The sequence below is a fragment of the Lissotriton vulgaris genome, chromosome 3_2, assembly GCF_964263255.1.
Source record: "Lissotriton vulgaris chromosome 3_2, aLisVul1.2, whole genome shotgun sequence".
In the NCBI taxonomy this organism is placed as follows: domain Eukaryota; kingdom Metazoa; phylum Chordata; class Amphibia; order Caudata; family Salamandridae; genus Lissotriton; species Lissotriton vulgaris.
In genome coordinates this window covers 12,488,320-12,507,054 of record NC_141690.1, presented here as the reverse complement: position 1 = coordinate 12,507,054, position 18,735 = coordinate 12,488,320, and the positions used below count along the sequence as shown (strand labels likewise).

At 44.5% G+C, this 18,735-nt stretch overlaps 1 protein-coding gene across 1 annotated transcript in view; it reads left to right on the top strand.

Annotated features, from left to right (window-relative positions):
- WDR19 (WD repeat domain 19) overlaps positions 1 to 18,735 on the top strand; it is a 637,672-nt gene that overhangs the window by 247,962 nt on the left and 370,975 nt on the right. Inside the window, exon 18 of the mRNA XM_086963976.1 lies at positions 17,705 to 17,864. Coding sequence (XP_086820102.1) covers positions 17,705 to 17,864 — 160 coding nt within the window. The remainder of the gene's footprint in view (positions 1 to 17,704; positions 17,865 to 18,735) is intronic.

Genomic DNA, 18,735 nt, shown 5'->3' with positions numbered 1-18,735 from the left:
AAAAATAAATCATTTATATAAGGGTATAGAGATTTGTATCCATATAAAATATTTTCTTATGTGTGTACACCTTTGATAAAGTGAATGTACTCGCCATATTTAAGTACACAGTTATTCGGCCAATTAGGCAAAGCATTCATGCAATGTTTTAAATGGAAAGAAAATGTTTGCTTTCTTCTCATAATGAAACTGTTTGCAGTGGTCGTTGATTCCGTGTCTGCCAAATATGTATTTCGGTTCAGCAATATCTGCATATTCTTAGTTCGCATCCTGGACTTTTTTCCCCAAGGTTTTCAGGGCTATGAAACACCCTTTTTAGGTCTCGCCTGAGCCAGTGCGCATGTACTGCTCTGTGAGGCTTATTGTAAGGACTTCCAACTCCCAGAGCGTTTCCTTGATTTTTTTTGTTTTTTTACTGCCCCGGCTTTGATTGGCCATTGCTTAATGCTTCCACAAAAGAAAGCACGCAAATGGCCAAAGGCTCGGGTATGTCCTGCCTTATCTTTAAATGTCCCCTCCCATAGCCTATGTGTCTCGGGAGCGAGCAGCTGCGCCATCTGTTTCTAATTATCGCACCCGCGCTTCTTGACATTGGCCTGTCTCGCGAATTGGAAACAGATGGCAGTCACTTTTGCGGCTGCACATTTCTTCTTTCTTTTAACTTTGATGTCTGTTCCGCCCCCTCCCACCCGTTCCTCAGCAAAGTACTTGTTTTTAACGCGTGCGATGTTGCGCATTAACTAAAAAAAAAATGTTCTTCTATTGGTGCACTTGTGCACTAGGTTGCTCTGGGGTTCTGGGCTGAGCCTCGAAGCCGCGTCCCTGTTCCCCAGTGTGGTGTTGCCGGTCCCGCTCCCCTCAAACCCTGGACCGAGCCTCGAAGCCACGCCCTCGTTCCCCACTGTGGCGCTGCCGGCCCCGCTCCACTCAAACCCCCTTCAGTGGGCTCCTCTCTTCTCACACCTCTCTCCGCTCTGTATTGCGTCCATCTGCACCAAAGATTTGCTCAGACCCATAACTTTCTAAATCCTCCGCTACATGGGTCCATGTTTAGGTGCTTGTTTCTACGTGTGATCCGAGTTCTGATCCGGCCTCTCACACTTAACCAAGTTTTGAGATTCTGTTAAATAAAAATTTTTTCTGTGCCAGTGGAGAAGTTTGGTGCAGCAGCTAGGGTAGCTGACTTCGGAGCACAGGGTTCACGGTTTGATCCCCGGCGACAGCTCAGCTCTGCACTATGTGACTCTGGGCAAAGCTCACTTAATTTCCACTACAGCCCGCAGGGCCTTGAGACCCGTAAGGGTGAGTAGTTTGCGCTTTACAAATGCAGATTTATTTATTTTTATAGTTCTTATATTTTTTAATATTCACGTAGGAAAGGTATTCCTGTCAATATGTTGATATTTCTTAGCTTCCAGTTGCAGCAAGTCGAAATTTTGGCTTTTGTTCATGCCGCAAAGAATAGCACAGCCAACCCTCCTCGCAGTAAACACAATACACACAGGGGACGTGACTGTTCTGCTACACCACTTCGGTGTATCTGAAATAAATAATTGTCATAAACCATTAGGAACCATGTCCTGTTTTTGAGACGTTCTGCCTTGCACTGGTATTTCAACTGTGATAGAAGTGCAAGCGGGTGATGCATGCAGTGGGAATTTTTAAAGCATTTTTTTAAGGGGGAGTGATACAGAGAAAGGATATTTATTTTAATTTTTGCATTGATGTCTGGGGCATTAATCCGGCACACCAGGGCAGCTTGAAAGTGCCAAAAGAGACTTCTGAGTGACAGTTTTTATAAAATGTATTATACACAACCTATGAAGGGACTGGTATTGTGATACTTCAAAAGTACATGTCATTCTGCTGGGAAAAGAAGATCATATTACTGTTCGTCATTCAGTTATTTGTCTCTCAGCTGTAGGGTCTAAAAATAAACCAATCGTGTTATTTCGATTTTTTTTAATAACTTTTTTTTTTAGATAAGGTGAATTGTTACATTTAACAAATTGTCATAATTACTGAATTTTTAGCGTTTTATTTTCTGATATCATTGCTCTGACAATAAAAGAAGCATAACATTGCATACAACATTGCATAGCAACAGCAGGCATGGTTTCAAAGCTACTGTTGCAGACTTTAAATCTAGTGAAGCAGTTTCCTGTCGCATATGTGAACAGTTCAAAACCTACAATGCTATGAAAGGTAGCCTACAGGCTACCTTTCATACGTACGTTTGTTTTGCTTGCAATCTCCCTAACACTGCCCACATAGCCACCTAGTGCTACACGTAGTAAAACCTATAAATGTTAAGCACCCAGAATAATATGCTGCTTGGCTAAAAACTCATAAGGTCCCAAAGGCGAGATCTATTGGCTATGCCAATGCTTGTTAACAATACCAGAACAGAGGTATATTACAATTCGTCATAGTCCTTACTTGCCAGGACATTCACTTAGCATTCACCCATGACCCTACCTTTCACTACCCTCACACACTACACATAGCGATTATATCAGTGCTCCCCCTCGTATTCGCTGGTCAGTAGCACGCCGCGTTCCGTAGAGTGACGCAAAGACCCCTATGATGAAGCATGACACCAAGGGCCTTTTTGGTGTGTGAGGGGTATTTAAAGAACACTGTGTGCATCCCACCATCGTAGGAGGCACACTCCCTTCTTTTTCCCGTCTTTCACCTATCTTATATGGGTGGATTATCTTTGTTTATTAACTGTAACTGGGGAGAGAATCCGCCCCTTGTGTCTGTAAAGACGCATTTCCTCTCCACTCCCTCTTTTGATATATATGATACAGGACACCACAATGCGATAATTTAAAGGGAGATAATGATAGAAAGGGTAGATGGAAAATGGCAGAGGCAGGAAGGACATGGGAGACACTAAGTCCACATCATCAACCCCACCGCTACCCTCTTTGTGTCAGATGATGGGGAAATTTTAGGTAGACACAAAAGGAAGGGAGCTAGGAGGTGTTTACTTAAGAGTATCTGTAACAAAAGATTACCCTCTCTATACTATCTTACTTAGAATACAAATGTGAGATCTAACTTTACATGGAATGCTTTGGTGTAAGTACATTAACTATACAAGCTATTTAAAGAGGATTGAAACTGGGACCATTTATCGGACCAGTATTTTAATGCCAAGTTAGGTAATAAAAAATCATGAAAATCACAATCTAGTATCTTGCCCATTTGAATTATAAACATAAAGCAGCAACCACTAGATAATAACATATTAGAAGTATTTTAGAGCTGTCTAGACTATTCCTAAAGCTTTTTAATGTAAATAAAGGAAAAATTGTTATGTTTCACACAAGCTGTAATTTAAGAACAGTATTCCCCCCTCGAAATATTAACATAAAGCAGTAACTACAAGATGACAACAGGTCCAAAGTAGTCTAGACCTTTAATACAAATCAAGGCAGAATTGATGTTAAATAAAAAGAATATAGGCTATTTTACACAATCTGCAATTTAGGTACCAAATCCTGGTCCTCCCATAACCTCAGAATACACAGAAATGACCAGTAGTTTTACTGAGATAGGTGCAACCTTGGACACCATCTGGATGCTCACAGTCATGTTTACAACCCACAGCCAGATTCAACTCAATGACACTAATAGCCAGGTCCACAACAGTGGGAGTCATTAATGCTCCTGAAACATGAGAGGAGTAGCTTCAGTGAGACAGGTGAGGGAGCTTCTCTCCCTCACAGAAGAACAGCACACTATCGGCAGTGAAAGGGTCACTCTAAAAACAGGCACAGCATAACATTAGCAGTGCAAGTGTCCTACTCGCTTAGAACAGGTACACTATTTGAATCAGCTGACAAGGGCATGCCCCACATAGCAGCTACAGTTGGGCATCAGCAGTGCATGCTCCAATTTCTTATGCAACAGGTACAGCATGGGGAAAAGTGCATGCTTCCTTCCGTGCCAGAACAGGTACAGAATGGGCACAGCAGTGGAAGCCACACTTCTGACAGAACACTAATAGCAGTACATGCTTTATTCTGTTGCAGAATAGGTAAAGCTTATCAAGTATCAGTGGAGCCTCCTCTGTCACATAACAGCTACAGCAGATGTGCTGAAATCCCCTTGGCAATTTGATGCATATGTTTCAGTATGGTGAGGCGTGGCCAGCCAAGATGACCGACTAGACGTGCCCTGCTACCGCTCCCGCTGTGGAAATAAGAATCTTACATAATCCTGCAATCCTGCAGCACCCCTATTTTCCGTGGCATCTGGTTCCTTGCTGGGCCGGGCGGTGGTACAGTCCCCTGACGGGCTCATAGGTGCCAAACAGAAAGCATATTGGCTCCCGGATCGTGGGCCGAGGCATGGCAGTGTTCACCGATGGGCCACAGGAGTAGACGAAGGCTGCCAGGTACTGCTCCTGCTCAAATACAGAGGGTTCGGCTCAGGGGGGTCTGCAGTGCCTTGGGGATGTACTATCCAGCCCTAGGAGACGAGTGGGGGCGAAGCTAGCCACACCTGTGTTGAGCCCACCTGCAGAATCTGCTCTCCCCATGATGTCGCTGGTGATTAGAGGGTGATTACAGCACGTTTACTGGGAAGCTGCTGGAGACTGGGATAGTGCCAGGGGCCTGGTGGCCACCTTAGGCATATCAGCGGTGTTGACTGCAGCACTTGCTCGGATGAGGTGAGAGGGGTGAATGGTGTGAGAGTAATGCTTGGGATCCTACCGATGAGCGAACAAAGATAATAGACTGTGTGGAGGCAGCGTTGGCGTGCTATGTGCAGCTGGACCGTTGCCTGTAATTGCTGGCTGTGATCCCCTTGTCCCTGCTGTTACCGGGGGTGCTGAGGCTGAAACTCCAGACTGCCTGTTGTGTGTCGGAGGAAACTGGACGCGAGGTGAGGAGCAGTGGGGGCTGGTAGACTGAGGCCCACTAGCTGAGACCCCCACATTGATCTGATCCGTGCACTGGGGAAAGCCATGGCGAGTGTAACAGAGGCTGATAAGCTCAATTGACTCACATGCACTTAAAGGCAGCGCAAGGGCTGGTTTCCGGACCGGCTGCTCCCCCTTGACACGCTATGGACAGATTGGGCTTGACTCCCTGCTGAAAAGGCCATCTGAGAATCCTGAATTTCAGACCATATTGGGGTTACACTACCCATTAACACCACCGCTGGTTGTTGGCACATCATGGTCACAACTGAAGGGATCTTAGCCATGGTCACTTGCAGGGCAGAGAGGGGCTTTGGGGCCTACTGAGGTGGCCTGCTGCTGTGTGGAGCCCCCGCTCCCTCCCCTAATGAAAATAGCTGGCCCAATGAATTTCCTGTAATGTATGATACAGGCTGGTTGCAACTGTGGAGGCTGCATTTGACTGGCCTGTGAGCCTCCTGAGGCTGAGGACAGGGGCTTCTATTGCTATTACTGCCCCTTCCAACCATTTGACGCAGGCATTGTCACTGATGAGTCCCATTACCACTATCAATAATGTGTAGTGATAAGAGACATGGGGTGGGACACTGTTAACCGCATCGAAGCTGCGGTGATTTTTGCCCTGTGCGGCTGTTTTCCATTTTCCGCGTTACATGACGAGCTCAGCTCGTCATCAGCACACGCCACCCGTGGCTGATGACGAGCTGAGCTCGTCATCAGCAGCGAAGGGGTTAACTATGACGTTCATATTCCCCCTTTAAATCTTGTAGACAAGATACCTCTGGAAACATCACATCTGAGAGGGTGACGATGTGCAGTTCTGACCTGTATTGCCTGCATTGGAATATATATAAGAGTCCTTGCTCTGAGGGGGCGACTCTGGGTTGAGGGGGGGCTGGGGACCCTGCCGGCCTGAGCTGTTTGCAAAACTAGTGATGTTGGAGGTGAAATCTGCTGTTGGTACTGTGAAACGGAGCTAATGATGGGAAAAGACAAAGGCATTAAAGTTGCGCAATCAAATACAATTGATCAATACATCATCCTAGGGCAGGGGCCCCAGGGTCAGGTGCAGGGGGAGCATTCCAACCTGGGCCTGGGGGCTCAGGCCCCAGCCACTGCTTTGATTGTGGCGGCCATACAGGGTTTCAGGACCTCACTGAGGCTAAGATGGACAGTATAGCTATTGACCATAAACATTTGCATTTGGACCTCCGGAAAGTGGCCAAACGTGTCACAGGCACTAAAGATGAAAAACCCACCCTAAAAACAGAAATCAAGTCCCTTCGGGCCACTGTGGCAGAGATCAGGGGTGGTACATTACACAGGGCAGATCGCATCAAAGATGCAGAGGAGCCATCCAGAACAAATAACATTTACCTCATAGGGTTTCCAGTGTGGGTAGAGGGCCTTTCCTGAGTTGTTTTTGGAGTATTGGTTAGTCAATATGCTCAAATCTAAATGCCTCTTAAAGTTTTTTTACAGTTGAACAGGCTCATCGAGCCCTGGTGTCAGGGCCTCGACCAGCTGTCCCCGCACTTTAATAGCTTTCCTGTTCAACTACAGGTATCGAGATGAGATACTTCAGCATGTGGGCACCCATAGCCCCCCACAATTCAAGGACAAGACCATACTCATCTTCCCTGATTTACCCGAAAGGACCAAGACCTACGTAAAATCTTTGTACCGGTTAAAAACTCCTACGAGAACACAACATGAAGCACAGTCTAATAATCTCATTCAAGCTAAGAGTTCAGCATAATGGCAGGGTCCAATTCTTAGAGTCACCCCTGGCGGTGGCTGACTAGTTTGATAGTTTAGGACTGGCTCAAGAACGTCAGACTCCAAAATGGCATGAACCAACGTGGTAGGGAGTACGCAGCTCCAACAGGAATAAGATGTAACAGAGGGACCACTCCTGGGAATTTGCTGCGTAGATAAGTGGACGCATACTAGTTTGTCCAGGTGGGACCCTGAAAAACAAGACGGCAGACCTAGCAACACAAAACTCTTTTTCACAACTTCAAATTGTTCTGGACACTCTTAGCGAAAGCATGGATGCATGCTGATTGGGTCTACTTATGTGCTAGATATTAAACTGGTAAAAACTGTCAGGTAACAACAGACAATCTAAACTGTACTTGATGTATGCTCCACACTTCATAGGGAGAAGGGCTGGCTCTTACTGGGTATCTGAGTGCACAGTTCACATTTTCATTGTTACTGTTTTTGTAGCACCTCTGTGACAAAATGCTAACAGATGGTAAAATTTACTCCAGGAGTTGTAGCTTCTGGGAGCTACATTTCCTCTGAGTCGCTGAGAACCACTCCCAGGACTGGCTATTCATTCAGGTGTAGGTGTCTCAGATAATATCTACACTTACAATTTTATTAGTGTTTAGTTGGGATACAGGGGGTGGGAGCGTGGGGCGTGAATCGGGACCCAACTTGCCACGGGTTGTGTTGGGGGCCGGGTCTGTTAGTCCTTCCTTTGTGAAGGACTGGAGAGGGAAGTGGGGGAACTAAGATACATCTAGTATTGTTGTTGCTTGGGGGCTTCCACCGTTGATTCTCACGATTCACAAGTTTGCAGTCAAATGTACGTCATTTAGAGACTTGGTGGTGATACTAGAGTGCACTATGGCAGACAGAGGGACCAAATACACATTTGTCATTTGGAATGTGGGAGGCCTAAATAAACCTGAAAAGAAGAACAGGGTATAATACGATATAGGGTGACGATGGCCTTCTTTCAGGAGACACGTGTGGGGAGGTGCTTGAAGAGAAGGTGGCGAGATCATAATTTACGCCACACATAAGTCAGGGTATGCACGTGGGATCCTGATATTGATTGCCCCAGGAGTGTCCTTTCTGAAGTCAGGTAGAAGCAGATGACCGTTGTATTATACTAGCTTGGACACTGGATGGCCATAACGTATCTTTGATAAATGCGTATGCTTGATGAAGGCACATTCTTTGCAAGGTATTGGCGGCAGCCCAGCTGCACCTGGAGTCTGGCAACTTTGATTGTGTAATTGATGGACAGCCAGATAGGTCCCCCCATGCCAGGCCACAAAGCCCAACATGACGTCGGCCCTTACGCAGCTGCGCTCAGGTATGGGACTGGTGGACACATGGCGGACACAGCACCCTTATACACGCACCTTCTCACCTGGTGACACAAAAACATAGCATGTTGGATTACTTTCTTATTTAATCGACTACCTCACAGTGTGTACTAGGTCCGACCTATTTGGGACAGTACATTTCTGATCATTCACCCTTATCGTTCACATACTCACTGCTTCGCACACCTTCCGAGGTACCACTGTGGTGATTCAGAGTAGAAGACCTCACAGATCCAGTTTTCTCCAACACATTATGGAGGCTGGCGATAGCTATTTTGTGACTACTTGGGATAGTGCGGGCAGTAGGGCTATAGAGTGATAACGGTGGGCATACGTCAAACATTGTAGAGGGACTTGACGCAGGGAGAGGAGATACTGAGAACCCTAGCACAATCACTCTCGAACAGCCCCGTAGTCCTGGCAGAATGGGATAGGCAGTGACACCTGGTGTGCACGTTGAGGGATCAACTAAATAGACCTACATGCTTAGTTGGCCGTAGGGGATTATACATGGAAGGAAATAGTACGGGACATCTACTGGCATGCCTCATACGGTTAGAGACCTCGACTTAGCCTATATTGGCACTGAGAGATTGTACGGGGCACATTGCTATCACCCAACATGCGATGAATAGGGTCTTTGAGGGTCATTTGCGGGCAGGGTATACAACGCCACATGACCCTGATCTCCAAACCCTCCCTAGTTATTTGTGGGGAATACCATGTTTTACACCCAAGGACTGTTAGTCTCTGGGTGCACCATTGGCCAAATAAGAACTATTGGGCGTAGTGAAATTGCAAAAACATTCTAAAACACCTGGGCATGATGGATTACCAGCGGGGTTTAGACTCCTGGCTGTGTACTTGGAGGCATGGGAGATAGAGGCCCTGCTAGACACTATGAGGGAAGCCCCAATAGAATCAGGCTTGTACTGCCCGCTATAAATGCTGAACGTCGATCAAAAAAATCTCAGTCATACACTTGCGGCACGGTTACTGCCCTCCCTTCCACGACTAATGCATATTGATCAGTCGGGTTTCATTCCCTGCTGTAATACCTTATGCAACCTCTGCCGCCTAGCAAATGACCTCCATGCGCCCCAGCTGGTGGATGACCTTTATGCCCTTGCCTTCTTAGACATAGAGCAGTCATGAATCAGTTAACTGGTACTATGTCTGGCAGGTGTTGGATGCGATAGGACAAGGTCGCAATTATATAAAATGTGTTCAGCTATAGTGTGAGCGCAACATCGCAAGAGTGTGCTCTGACCAATATGGTTCTGCTGAGATTCTACCATAACGCAGCACACAACAGGGATGTTTGTTGTCACCCTTGATCTGTGCTCTGGCAATGGAGCATCTATTGTGTCTTCCTAGAAACGTACCCCTTAATTGAGGTGTACGTATTGGCCACACAGATCACATAATTTTGTTCTACACCAATGATGCGAAGCTATACCTGCGCAAACCCGATATATCAGTCCCAATTTTATTTAAGGCCATGCAAGATTTCAGTGAATATTTGGACCTACGCATTAATAATACTAAGTGGCCCCTTTTCCCAATTGGAGTTTTGACTAGATTACCCACTACAGAGCTACCAGAGAAGGGTATAACATGAAAAATTGATACTGTCAAATTTTTGGCTATTTATGCCAGGCAAGGGCAGCAAAAGGCCCATAAGCTAAATCTAGGACGGATAATATGTAATGTCCGTCCTTCAATAGAATTTTGGAACTCTCTGGAGCTGTCACTTATGGGTACGATAGCCCTTATCAAAATATTAGTGTTGCCCAGGTGCTTGTTTGTTCGTCAGGAGCCATGTACGAGGTTCCACACCGGGTCTTTAAGGAGCTGGATGGCCTGTTGGTGCAACTCTTATGGGCTGGGAAAAGGTGCAGGATTGGCCTAGTTACTCTTAAATGGGATTAGGGAAAGGGCTGTATGGAGGTCCCAGACCTTTAGCTGTACAACTTAGCGGCACACCTTCAGCATGCCATTCATTGGTTCGATGATGATGATAACTGGGAGAGGTCTCTCCTAGCGGGTATCCACAATGGCACCAATCCAATTGAGTGTGCTGCTGATGAGAGGAAAAAATGTCTGTGACTCATTAACACATGTGATCCGGCTGTTATGCTGACTATGGGAAATGGACAGTGCAGCGGATGCTACAACTGGCGCCTTACTCCCCAGACTTAGATTTATGGATTGTGCGTCCCTTTGCACAGATTGCCCAGGCTATGTCAACGGATAAATGAAAGGAGGGTGGATGTCTCATGCTCTCTGACCTCTACCCAGTGAGCCATTTTGTTACCATACAAGACGCCTCTGAATCGTGTGGGCGTTGGGCAAGGGCAGTTTCTACAGTATGCCAAGATAACAGCTACAGCTAGGCAGTTTTGGCCATAATTCCCGGGGGCCCCAGAACCTGCGCAAACCTTGATTACTATACTCTCCCAAGCTGGAGGTCGTAAATACATAACACTCATATATTGGGAACTCCATGCAGATCAGCAGGTAGCACTGCTCCAACTAGAGGAGTTTTGGGAGCAGGCCTTTGAGGAACCACTAACTTCTAGGGAATGGATCAAAATTCATGAGACTGTATATGGGGTCTCCATAAACACTTGGTTCATACTAATACAATGTAATTGCGTACACCTCGCCTACCTCTCACCATGGAGTTTACACAGTACATATCCTGATAGATCTTCTAATGCGCTAGGTGTGGTTGCGCCAATGATGACTTCATGTTGTGTGGCACTGCTCAACCATTACAATGTACTGGGCAGAGGTGTTGTCCCATATTAAAACCGTCACTGAGTGGGAGTTCCCTAGTAATATCAAATAATGTCTGTTGGGCCTGATCCTGGAGAATCTCAAAAATAAATTAAGCAGTCAGTTTGCGATTCTAGGCCTTATAATGGCCAAGAGACGTATTGCAATAGGATGATTGAGTACCAGACCTCCTACAACATGAGCTTAGACAAATGACTTGCTGGAATGGGCGGGTGCAGAAGAGGCCCACATGTGGTAGACGAGATGACTAGATGACAGAAGATTTACTCTCTTCTGGGTTAATGGCACAAGCTCTAGCCAATCTAATAGAGGAAGCCACAAGCGACTAACAAAAAAAACAATTTTACTAAACCATGATCGACACTTTCAAAAATTGGAACAAGTTTACAAATAATGAGCCCTGGCCGGTTCCCTGAATTACCCAACAGCCTGGGATTTATCCTCTGGACATGCACCTACTTTGGTTGACCAGCCAGCTCTTATCTCTGATTGTATACCTGATGACTGATCTCTAGATGGATGCCTGGGGGTGGGAATGGTTGGAGGAGTTATCGCAAAAGTATTTGTTTCTACTATAGAAAGTTTCTTATAAATATGTGATCCTGTTGACTGATGTATTTTTTTGTATATTCTTAGAACTACCTGGATCTGCCACATATAGTATTGGATCTGTAGCCAGCGGTATGTTGACAGTCTGGTCATATGTCGAAACAGATATGCAACATGTTGATCATGCTAAGATTTGTATGCAATCATGTTTGTTAAAATGTGAATAAAGACATTTTCCTCAAAAAAATGTTTCAGTTCGGTTGTGTGGATTTGGTAAGTGCATGGACGGTTGAGCACGTAAATGGTTAAGTATGTATGATGGAATACAAACCTCTGTCATTTCAGCACCAAGATGCCCCGGGAGTGAATGTGCGCTTTACATATATACTAGCAGCCCGTCCCGACGTTGTCCGGGAGCAAAAGACTGCTTCAGGGTGCCCGCCCGCCCGCCCCGCAGAAGAGTTGTCTGTGCAAGTCCTGGCCCTGTTCAACTGATTTGGCCCACTTGTGTTATTTTTTAATTCGTATGTATTGTTTTCCGTGTTTTATGTTGTCCGCAAGATGTGAGGAAAGTGTTGTGTCAACTGTTTAATGTTTTTTTTTCTTTCGAAAACTCTTTCCGTGTGTTCGTTTTTGTTTCCCTTCAAAGAAGTTTCCCTTTTGTTTTGTCAATTGTGTGGTGAAGTCCTGGCAGTGCTCGAGTAATTATGGGCAGTTGTGTTATTTTCGTTATTAGTATGTCTTATTGTAAGCGTTTTATCTTGTCCGCAAGATGTGAGGAAAGTCTTGTGAATGCGCAGTCGATTGCGTTTCTCCGTTAAGAAATGTCGGCTTTTTTTGTTCGTGTTTACCCCCCTGTGACGTCGTTGGTCAATGGCCAATGGTTAAAGACTTTTTTTTTTTGGTAAGCCGAAGTCGTGTGTGTGTTTTCTTTAGTACGTTGTGATTGGTGTAGTATGCTATTAATCCTGCCCCCTGTGTGGCGTCATTTGACACTCCTCGTCGATGGAAGGCCCGCCCGGTTTTTAATGCGAAGGCATCAATGTTGTCTGGGTAACTGCAACGAATGTGTGTATATTTTTTATAGCGCGCACCTCTGCTGTTTTTGTATATTGGTGTTATGTGTGAATTTAAATTCATTGAAAGCACATTTCCACTCTTTGTCTGCATATTGTGCGTTCTAAATTCAGTGAAAGTGCATTTCCGCTCTATGTGTGCATATGTAAGTGTGTTGTGAAGTCGCTCGACCTATGTTTATTTATTTATTTATTTATGTGATTTATTGAGCGCGAACAATTGCCCAAGGGCGTCTCGGCGCTATGAATGAGGGCAGGGTGAAAGGGAAGGTGAGTTACTGGTTAAAAAGCCATGTTTTTATTTTTCTCCTAAAGGCAGTCAGAGTGGGAGCAGATCGAATGTCTGAATCAAGGGAGTTCCAGAGTTATGCCGTCGATACGTAGAAGCTGCGATCACCCCAAGCCACTGTTCTAGTGCGGGGAACCGTCATGATGAAATTGTTCATTGATCGGAGTGATCGATTGTTTGTTATTTGCACTTGGCACGGCCCTGTAAACACCCACATTTGTGGTTTGAGACACCCACGGCCACGCCCCAAGGGACTACTTTACCACTTTTGGCGTTTTTGCTTTTTTAATGTATATGGTGTACATATCTATAGCCTATGTCCTTCTGCCACATCTCCCCTTTCAAATGGTGTATTGGGTGTAGTGATTGGTGCATTTCTTTTGTAGTTTACCTGGCTCAAAGGTTTGTGTTCTCTCTTTATAATAGTAGTATAGATGTCATGTTGTGTTATGTGTGGAAAGGTGAATATCTGTAATGATACATCAGTGAGTGGGTGAAGTGAGCTTGTGGAAATATGGGTGAGTGGCAGATGAGCTGGCTAATGAATTTATGTTTTGAGGGATGCTGAATGTGTTTGGCTATGTGGATGAGTAGACAAATGGTGAATGTCTGTGGTCGGAGAATGCATATGAAAGGAAAATGTCTGTGGATTGATGGGTATTTGTGCAAGCATGGACAATGGACAGGTTTTGTGTACGGGTGATTAACAGTTACTTTGTGTATGTGGTATATATATGTACATGGAACTTGTGTGTGAGTATGCATGTGTTCCCAGATGAATGTGTGTAAATGACCTTGGTGCTGCTGGCTTTGGAGCTACTCCCCTTGTGCACATGCTGAGCTGTAAAAAGTAGCTAGTGACTTTGTAGGGCATGTACCCTACTACCTGGGCAATGGCGTGCCATACATCTTTATGATGGGGAAGCACAGTTACCAAATCTCATCAAGAATCCTGATACTACACAGTGACTGTCATTCACCAGCAATAGAAAATTCCATATCTATAAACATGATGTCTTTTATGTGACACTGTGATTTGACCAGTGCTCGAAGCTCTAACAGAAAGAATAGGAGTGAACCATCTCAGAATGGTGTTTAATATGTTGTTGACATGTAAATTTTAGTTCTAACATCACATGAGTGTGAGTCCAGCAGCTGTGTTAACCGTGTGCCCTGATTTATCGAGGCATTCATTATTTTTAGGGCTTCAGAATGACACAAAATGAGACCTAAGAAGAACTAATCATCAGGAAGCTAATGAACTGTCAGTAAAGTGTACCTGTTTGTGCTGCTGTTCTCAGGGCACATCTAGAACCACCACAAATAGTGGCCAAGTGATCCACTGTTGCATTGCAGAGGCAAATGGGTAACAGTTCAGCTAATGCCTAAGAGAAGCAGTTGTGCAGTGCTGATGGCTTTAAAGACCCAACATGAACCAGCTGAAAGTGAACAAAGACAAATTTTGTTAGGACTTGACAGCACCAAGATAAAATCACTGACATGCAGACACTATGTCAGATACTTCTTATATACATGATGGGATTCAGACAGAGGAAAACCAACTCTATAGTAGGTAACTCCTACAATAAGAGTCAACCTAAATTCCCCCATCTGGTCAGCCTGTTCGAGGAGATGGCCACGATGGTATCATGCCCCCCAGTATGAGAGAGGCCACTTTGATAACGCTTCTGAAAAAAGATCAACCCCCACAACAGTGTTCTTCCTACAGGCCGCTCTTGTTGTTAAACACAGATACCAAATTGTTTGCCAAAATACTTGCGAACCGGTTCGCTCCTTTGCTCCCCTTAGTGGTGGCTCCTGAACAGTCGGGCTTTGTACACACAAGATCGTTGACTAGTAATCCGTGGACCCTTTTTGGAACTATTGCTGGCATAGACCCAGAGGTGAGTGCTGCGGCGGTCTTTCTCGATGCTGAGAAAGCTTTTGATTCCGTAGGGTGGTGCTTTCTGAGGGCAGTATTGAAATGGGTGGGAGTGGGCGAGATATTTATTAAATTGGTGGACGTGCTGTATAAGCAGCCTACTGCGCTTGTTCGCGTAAATGGGCTTCTCTCGGGCCCAATAGTTATTACTTGAGGCACGAGACAGGAATGTCCTCTGTCCCCCTTGCTATATACTTTGGGCGCGGAACCTCTTACATGTGCTCTGAGGGAATACCATTGGTTCTGAGGCATACCCTTCCGCAGTACAACTTAATAATTATGGCTTACGCTGACGACACCCTTCTATATGTTCATGAACCAGCGCAGAAACTTACACCAATACTGCAGGAGGTAGAGCGATTTGGGCAACACTGTGGGCCTTCGTATTAACTGGAGCAAAACCGTCGCGTTTCCACTGACCCCTAATACGCTTCCAGTAGCGAGTACATTTCCTATTGAGTGGACATCAGAGCCCACCAGGTACTTGGGCATACAAATGCACACTGACCCTGAGGTTGTGGTTCGAGAGAAATACTGCAGAGCAATACAGAAACTTTCGTAATAGATTGATAAATGGATTCGGTTACCATTGTCACTGCTTGGGTGAATCTCACTCATGAAAATTATAGTACTCCCGAGATTTTTGTTTTTATTAGCCAACATCCCAATTTTATTGCCCAGGTCATTTTTTGGTACACTTCGCTCTCTCCTGATCCGCCTTGCCTGGGCAGGCAAACAAGCAAGTGTGTCATGGGGCATATTGACCAAAACTTATGCTAAAGGCAGACTCAATGCCCCTGATTTTGAACTTAATTATTGTGCTGCACAACAGATGCATGTTCACTTATGGCTGCATGGTCCACAGGACAGCCCGCAAATACACTTTGAAAGACAGGCTGTGTTTCCCTTGACACTACTGCAGTTTCTGAGTGGGACTCCTCGCAGGCGCTATCACGTCATAGACCCAGTAGGAAACACGAGGAGTCTGCTTTGGAGGGCAGCGCGTAGGCAGGGATCACGTTGCTTAATCCCCTAAGTTACCGATCAAACCCTGCAACTGGCTACCAATGAGGCAGGAGAAGGACTTCATCACAACAATGCGGTCTCTAGGCATCATTACCGCGGGTGACTACTTTGAGGAGGGTACGGTTAAAACATGGGAACAGCTACAAAATTACCCCCTGCGATAGCAAGATTCCACTATTTTCGTGCACAGCACGCGCTGCGAGCAAAGTTAGGTGAAGGCATGTCAGAACCGCGCGAATACGCCCCCCTGACGTATTTGTTAAGAGCTACATTCTCACAACACATCATTTCGATGTCCTATACACTCTCCAACACAGGTCCAAGCTCTGTCCATGGGAAGGCTCTGAAGGAATAGCGTTTGTAGCTAGAGATAGAAATCAAAGACGAGCATTGGAAGTATTGCTGCGCAAGCACAAAGTCAATTTCACAAAATGGTAGGCATCATTTGACACATTTTAAGTACCTGAAAAGGGTGTACTACACTCTGGTTCTCTTTATATAGATAAGGTCTTAGGGAGGATGAGAGGTGCGCAAGATGTGGGGCGGATTCGGCTAATTTCACTCATCTTGCTTGGGGCTGCCCTGATATTTTTAGGTTTTGGGAGACCATACATGCTGCTTTGCAGGATAAAGCTGGAGCGACACTCAGGTTAACACCATTGGAGCCCTTATTGGGCTATGTGAAAAAGTACCTGAAGAGTACACGCAGGTTGCTTGCGCTGGGTCTCTTGCTGGCAAAACATAGGGTAGTGATGAGGTGGATGGAGGGGCCCACCCCTACATTAAAGGAATGGTGCACTGACATGTCATACTACAATACACAGCCTGAAAATGTCAATTCTTTTATGCCCATCAGGTGTCAGCCAAAATATATATGGGACCCATTCAAGGTCTATCCTACTCGTCATACACCGTCCATAGGTTCAGGGGAAGAACATGACAGGTCAGTTGACTCAACCAACATATAAATAATGGAGACACACCATTGATATCATCAACACTGTATGGTATGGGGGACTAGGCCGTTAGCCTCTAAATAGAAGTAAAAATGTGCTGTGGTTTCCAAAATGCAACGTGTATGTAACCAGGTGTGTGTAAAAACTTTCAAATGTACCAAACAAAATGGTTGTAACCAAGAGATAATTGTTATATTGTTATCATACCACTAGGTTTGCTGCTGCCTTAAATGTGATGATTGTCTAGATTTCAGTTTGTATGCAAAATGAAAATAAAGTTTAAAAAAAAGAATGAGTCAACTTTAATTGCTGAAGCACTGGGTTTCAAGTGCCACACAATAGCCTGAGTGTGGTGTAAAAGTTCAATGCTTTGCATTGGTCAGATGAATGTGTTAATTTAAAAGTGATTAAAAAGGTGGCTGGAGGATCTGAGGCGACTCATTTCACATAAGATGAAAGTACCACAGACATGCAGCATAAAAAAAACATATTGTTTTAAAAAAGTTTCACAAAAAAATGTAATATAAGTACAATCTGCATTGTTACGCCTTACCTCAAGGCTTTCTACAGTCTTTGTTGTACAGTACATGAATGTAGGGATCAGTAGGAACCTATTTCAAGAACAGTTTTTAATTACTGTCCAATTAAATCTATGCCCTCGACCCTATCTGCACATCACATACTGGTCACTGTGGCATCTCAAACCCAATTTGCAGTACTGACAAGTGTTACTCTAGGTTAGTTTGAGCAGTGCTGTACTGATCTGTAGAACAACCTGATTTTACAGTCTAAGGCCTGGATCGGCAGTGATCTCCTCACAGATGCCAGTGAGAACAGATGATGCAGAATACCAATAAACTAAAACTTCATGAGATGTTCTTACTATCTAAATTGTTCCATTTCATATTTCAATTATCTGTTTAGTATATCAAAATGAAAATGTAATTCTTCTCAATAAATCAAAAGAAAAATAAAATAGTGCTGCCACCTTGTTCTTTCTTAGGTTTTCGGAAGCCTGGGAAGTTTGTAAAATTCTAAATGAGCAATCAGGTTGGAATGAGCTGGCCAGAGCATGCCTTCACCACATGGAGGTAGAGTTTGCAGTACGTGTTTACCGGACAATTGGAAATGTTGGCATGGTGATGTCCTTGGAACAGATCAAGGTAAAAATACATGTGTGCATGGGCAAAAAATATGTAATTTAAAGCAAAATTTCTTTGTAATTTGTAATTATGTTGATGCATTAATGTCCATATGTGAGCCATATATTTTTATTGGTTCCCATAATATTTTTCTTTCAGAAATGTGGGGTTTTATTGTGCAGCATTTGCTACAAGGTAACAGAACATCAAATCAGTTTAAACTTGTATGAAAAGTAAAGTAAAAAAATGTATTTGCACAATTAATTAAAATACTTGCAATATACACATTCAAAATTGACCGTTGTAAAAAGAGAATATTCAAGTCTATTAAAGAGACAGTGGGTTTGTTGGTTAAAAGAACGAGAGGAATGTCACTTAGAGGGGGATAAAGCTCAGACTTGATCAGATGGTAAGATCAAGGAGTTAATTTCTGTAATAAACTTTACAAAACGTGTCGCCATCTGAGGTGAGTCTCCCCTCATGCAAGCATCGAGTGCTTCTTGGCATGTCCTGATATTCAGAAGAAGCCAAATTGGTCTCAGCCAGAAAATTCTTTGGGCTCGTAGGCGTTGAAAGATACACAAGATATGAATGAAGTTTTCCTCTTCCTGGATGCAAAAACGGCATTGGGAGGAGGCTTCTTTCTTATATCCTTGGCCAAACTTACATGCCTTCAGCGGAATTAAGCCGAAGCGGAATCTCATTAGTTGAAGTTTTGTATGTGATTTCATGGAGGATGCAAGATAAGACGGTAGAGTTTTCAGGGCATATAGTTTGGAGGCTCAAGAGCCATGGAAGAGCTGGAGTACCTGTTGCGCGCCAAGGTCATTTGATAGAATTTTTGCTTGCTTGGTTAAAAGCTTTGATTTCACCTCAATTGGCAAGGGAGTTG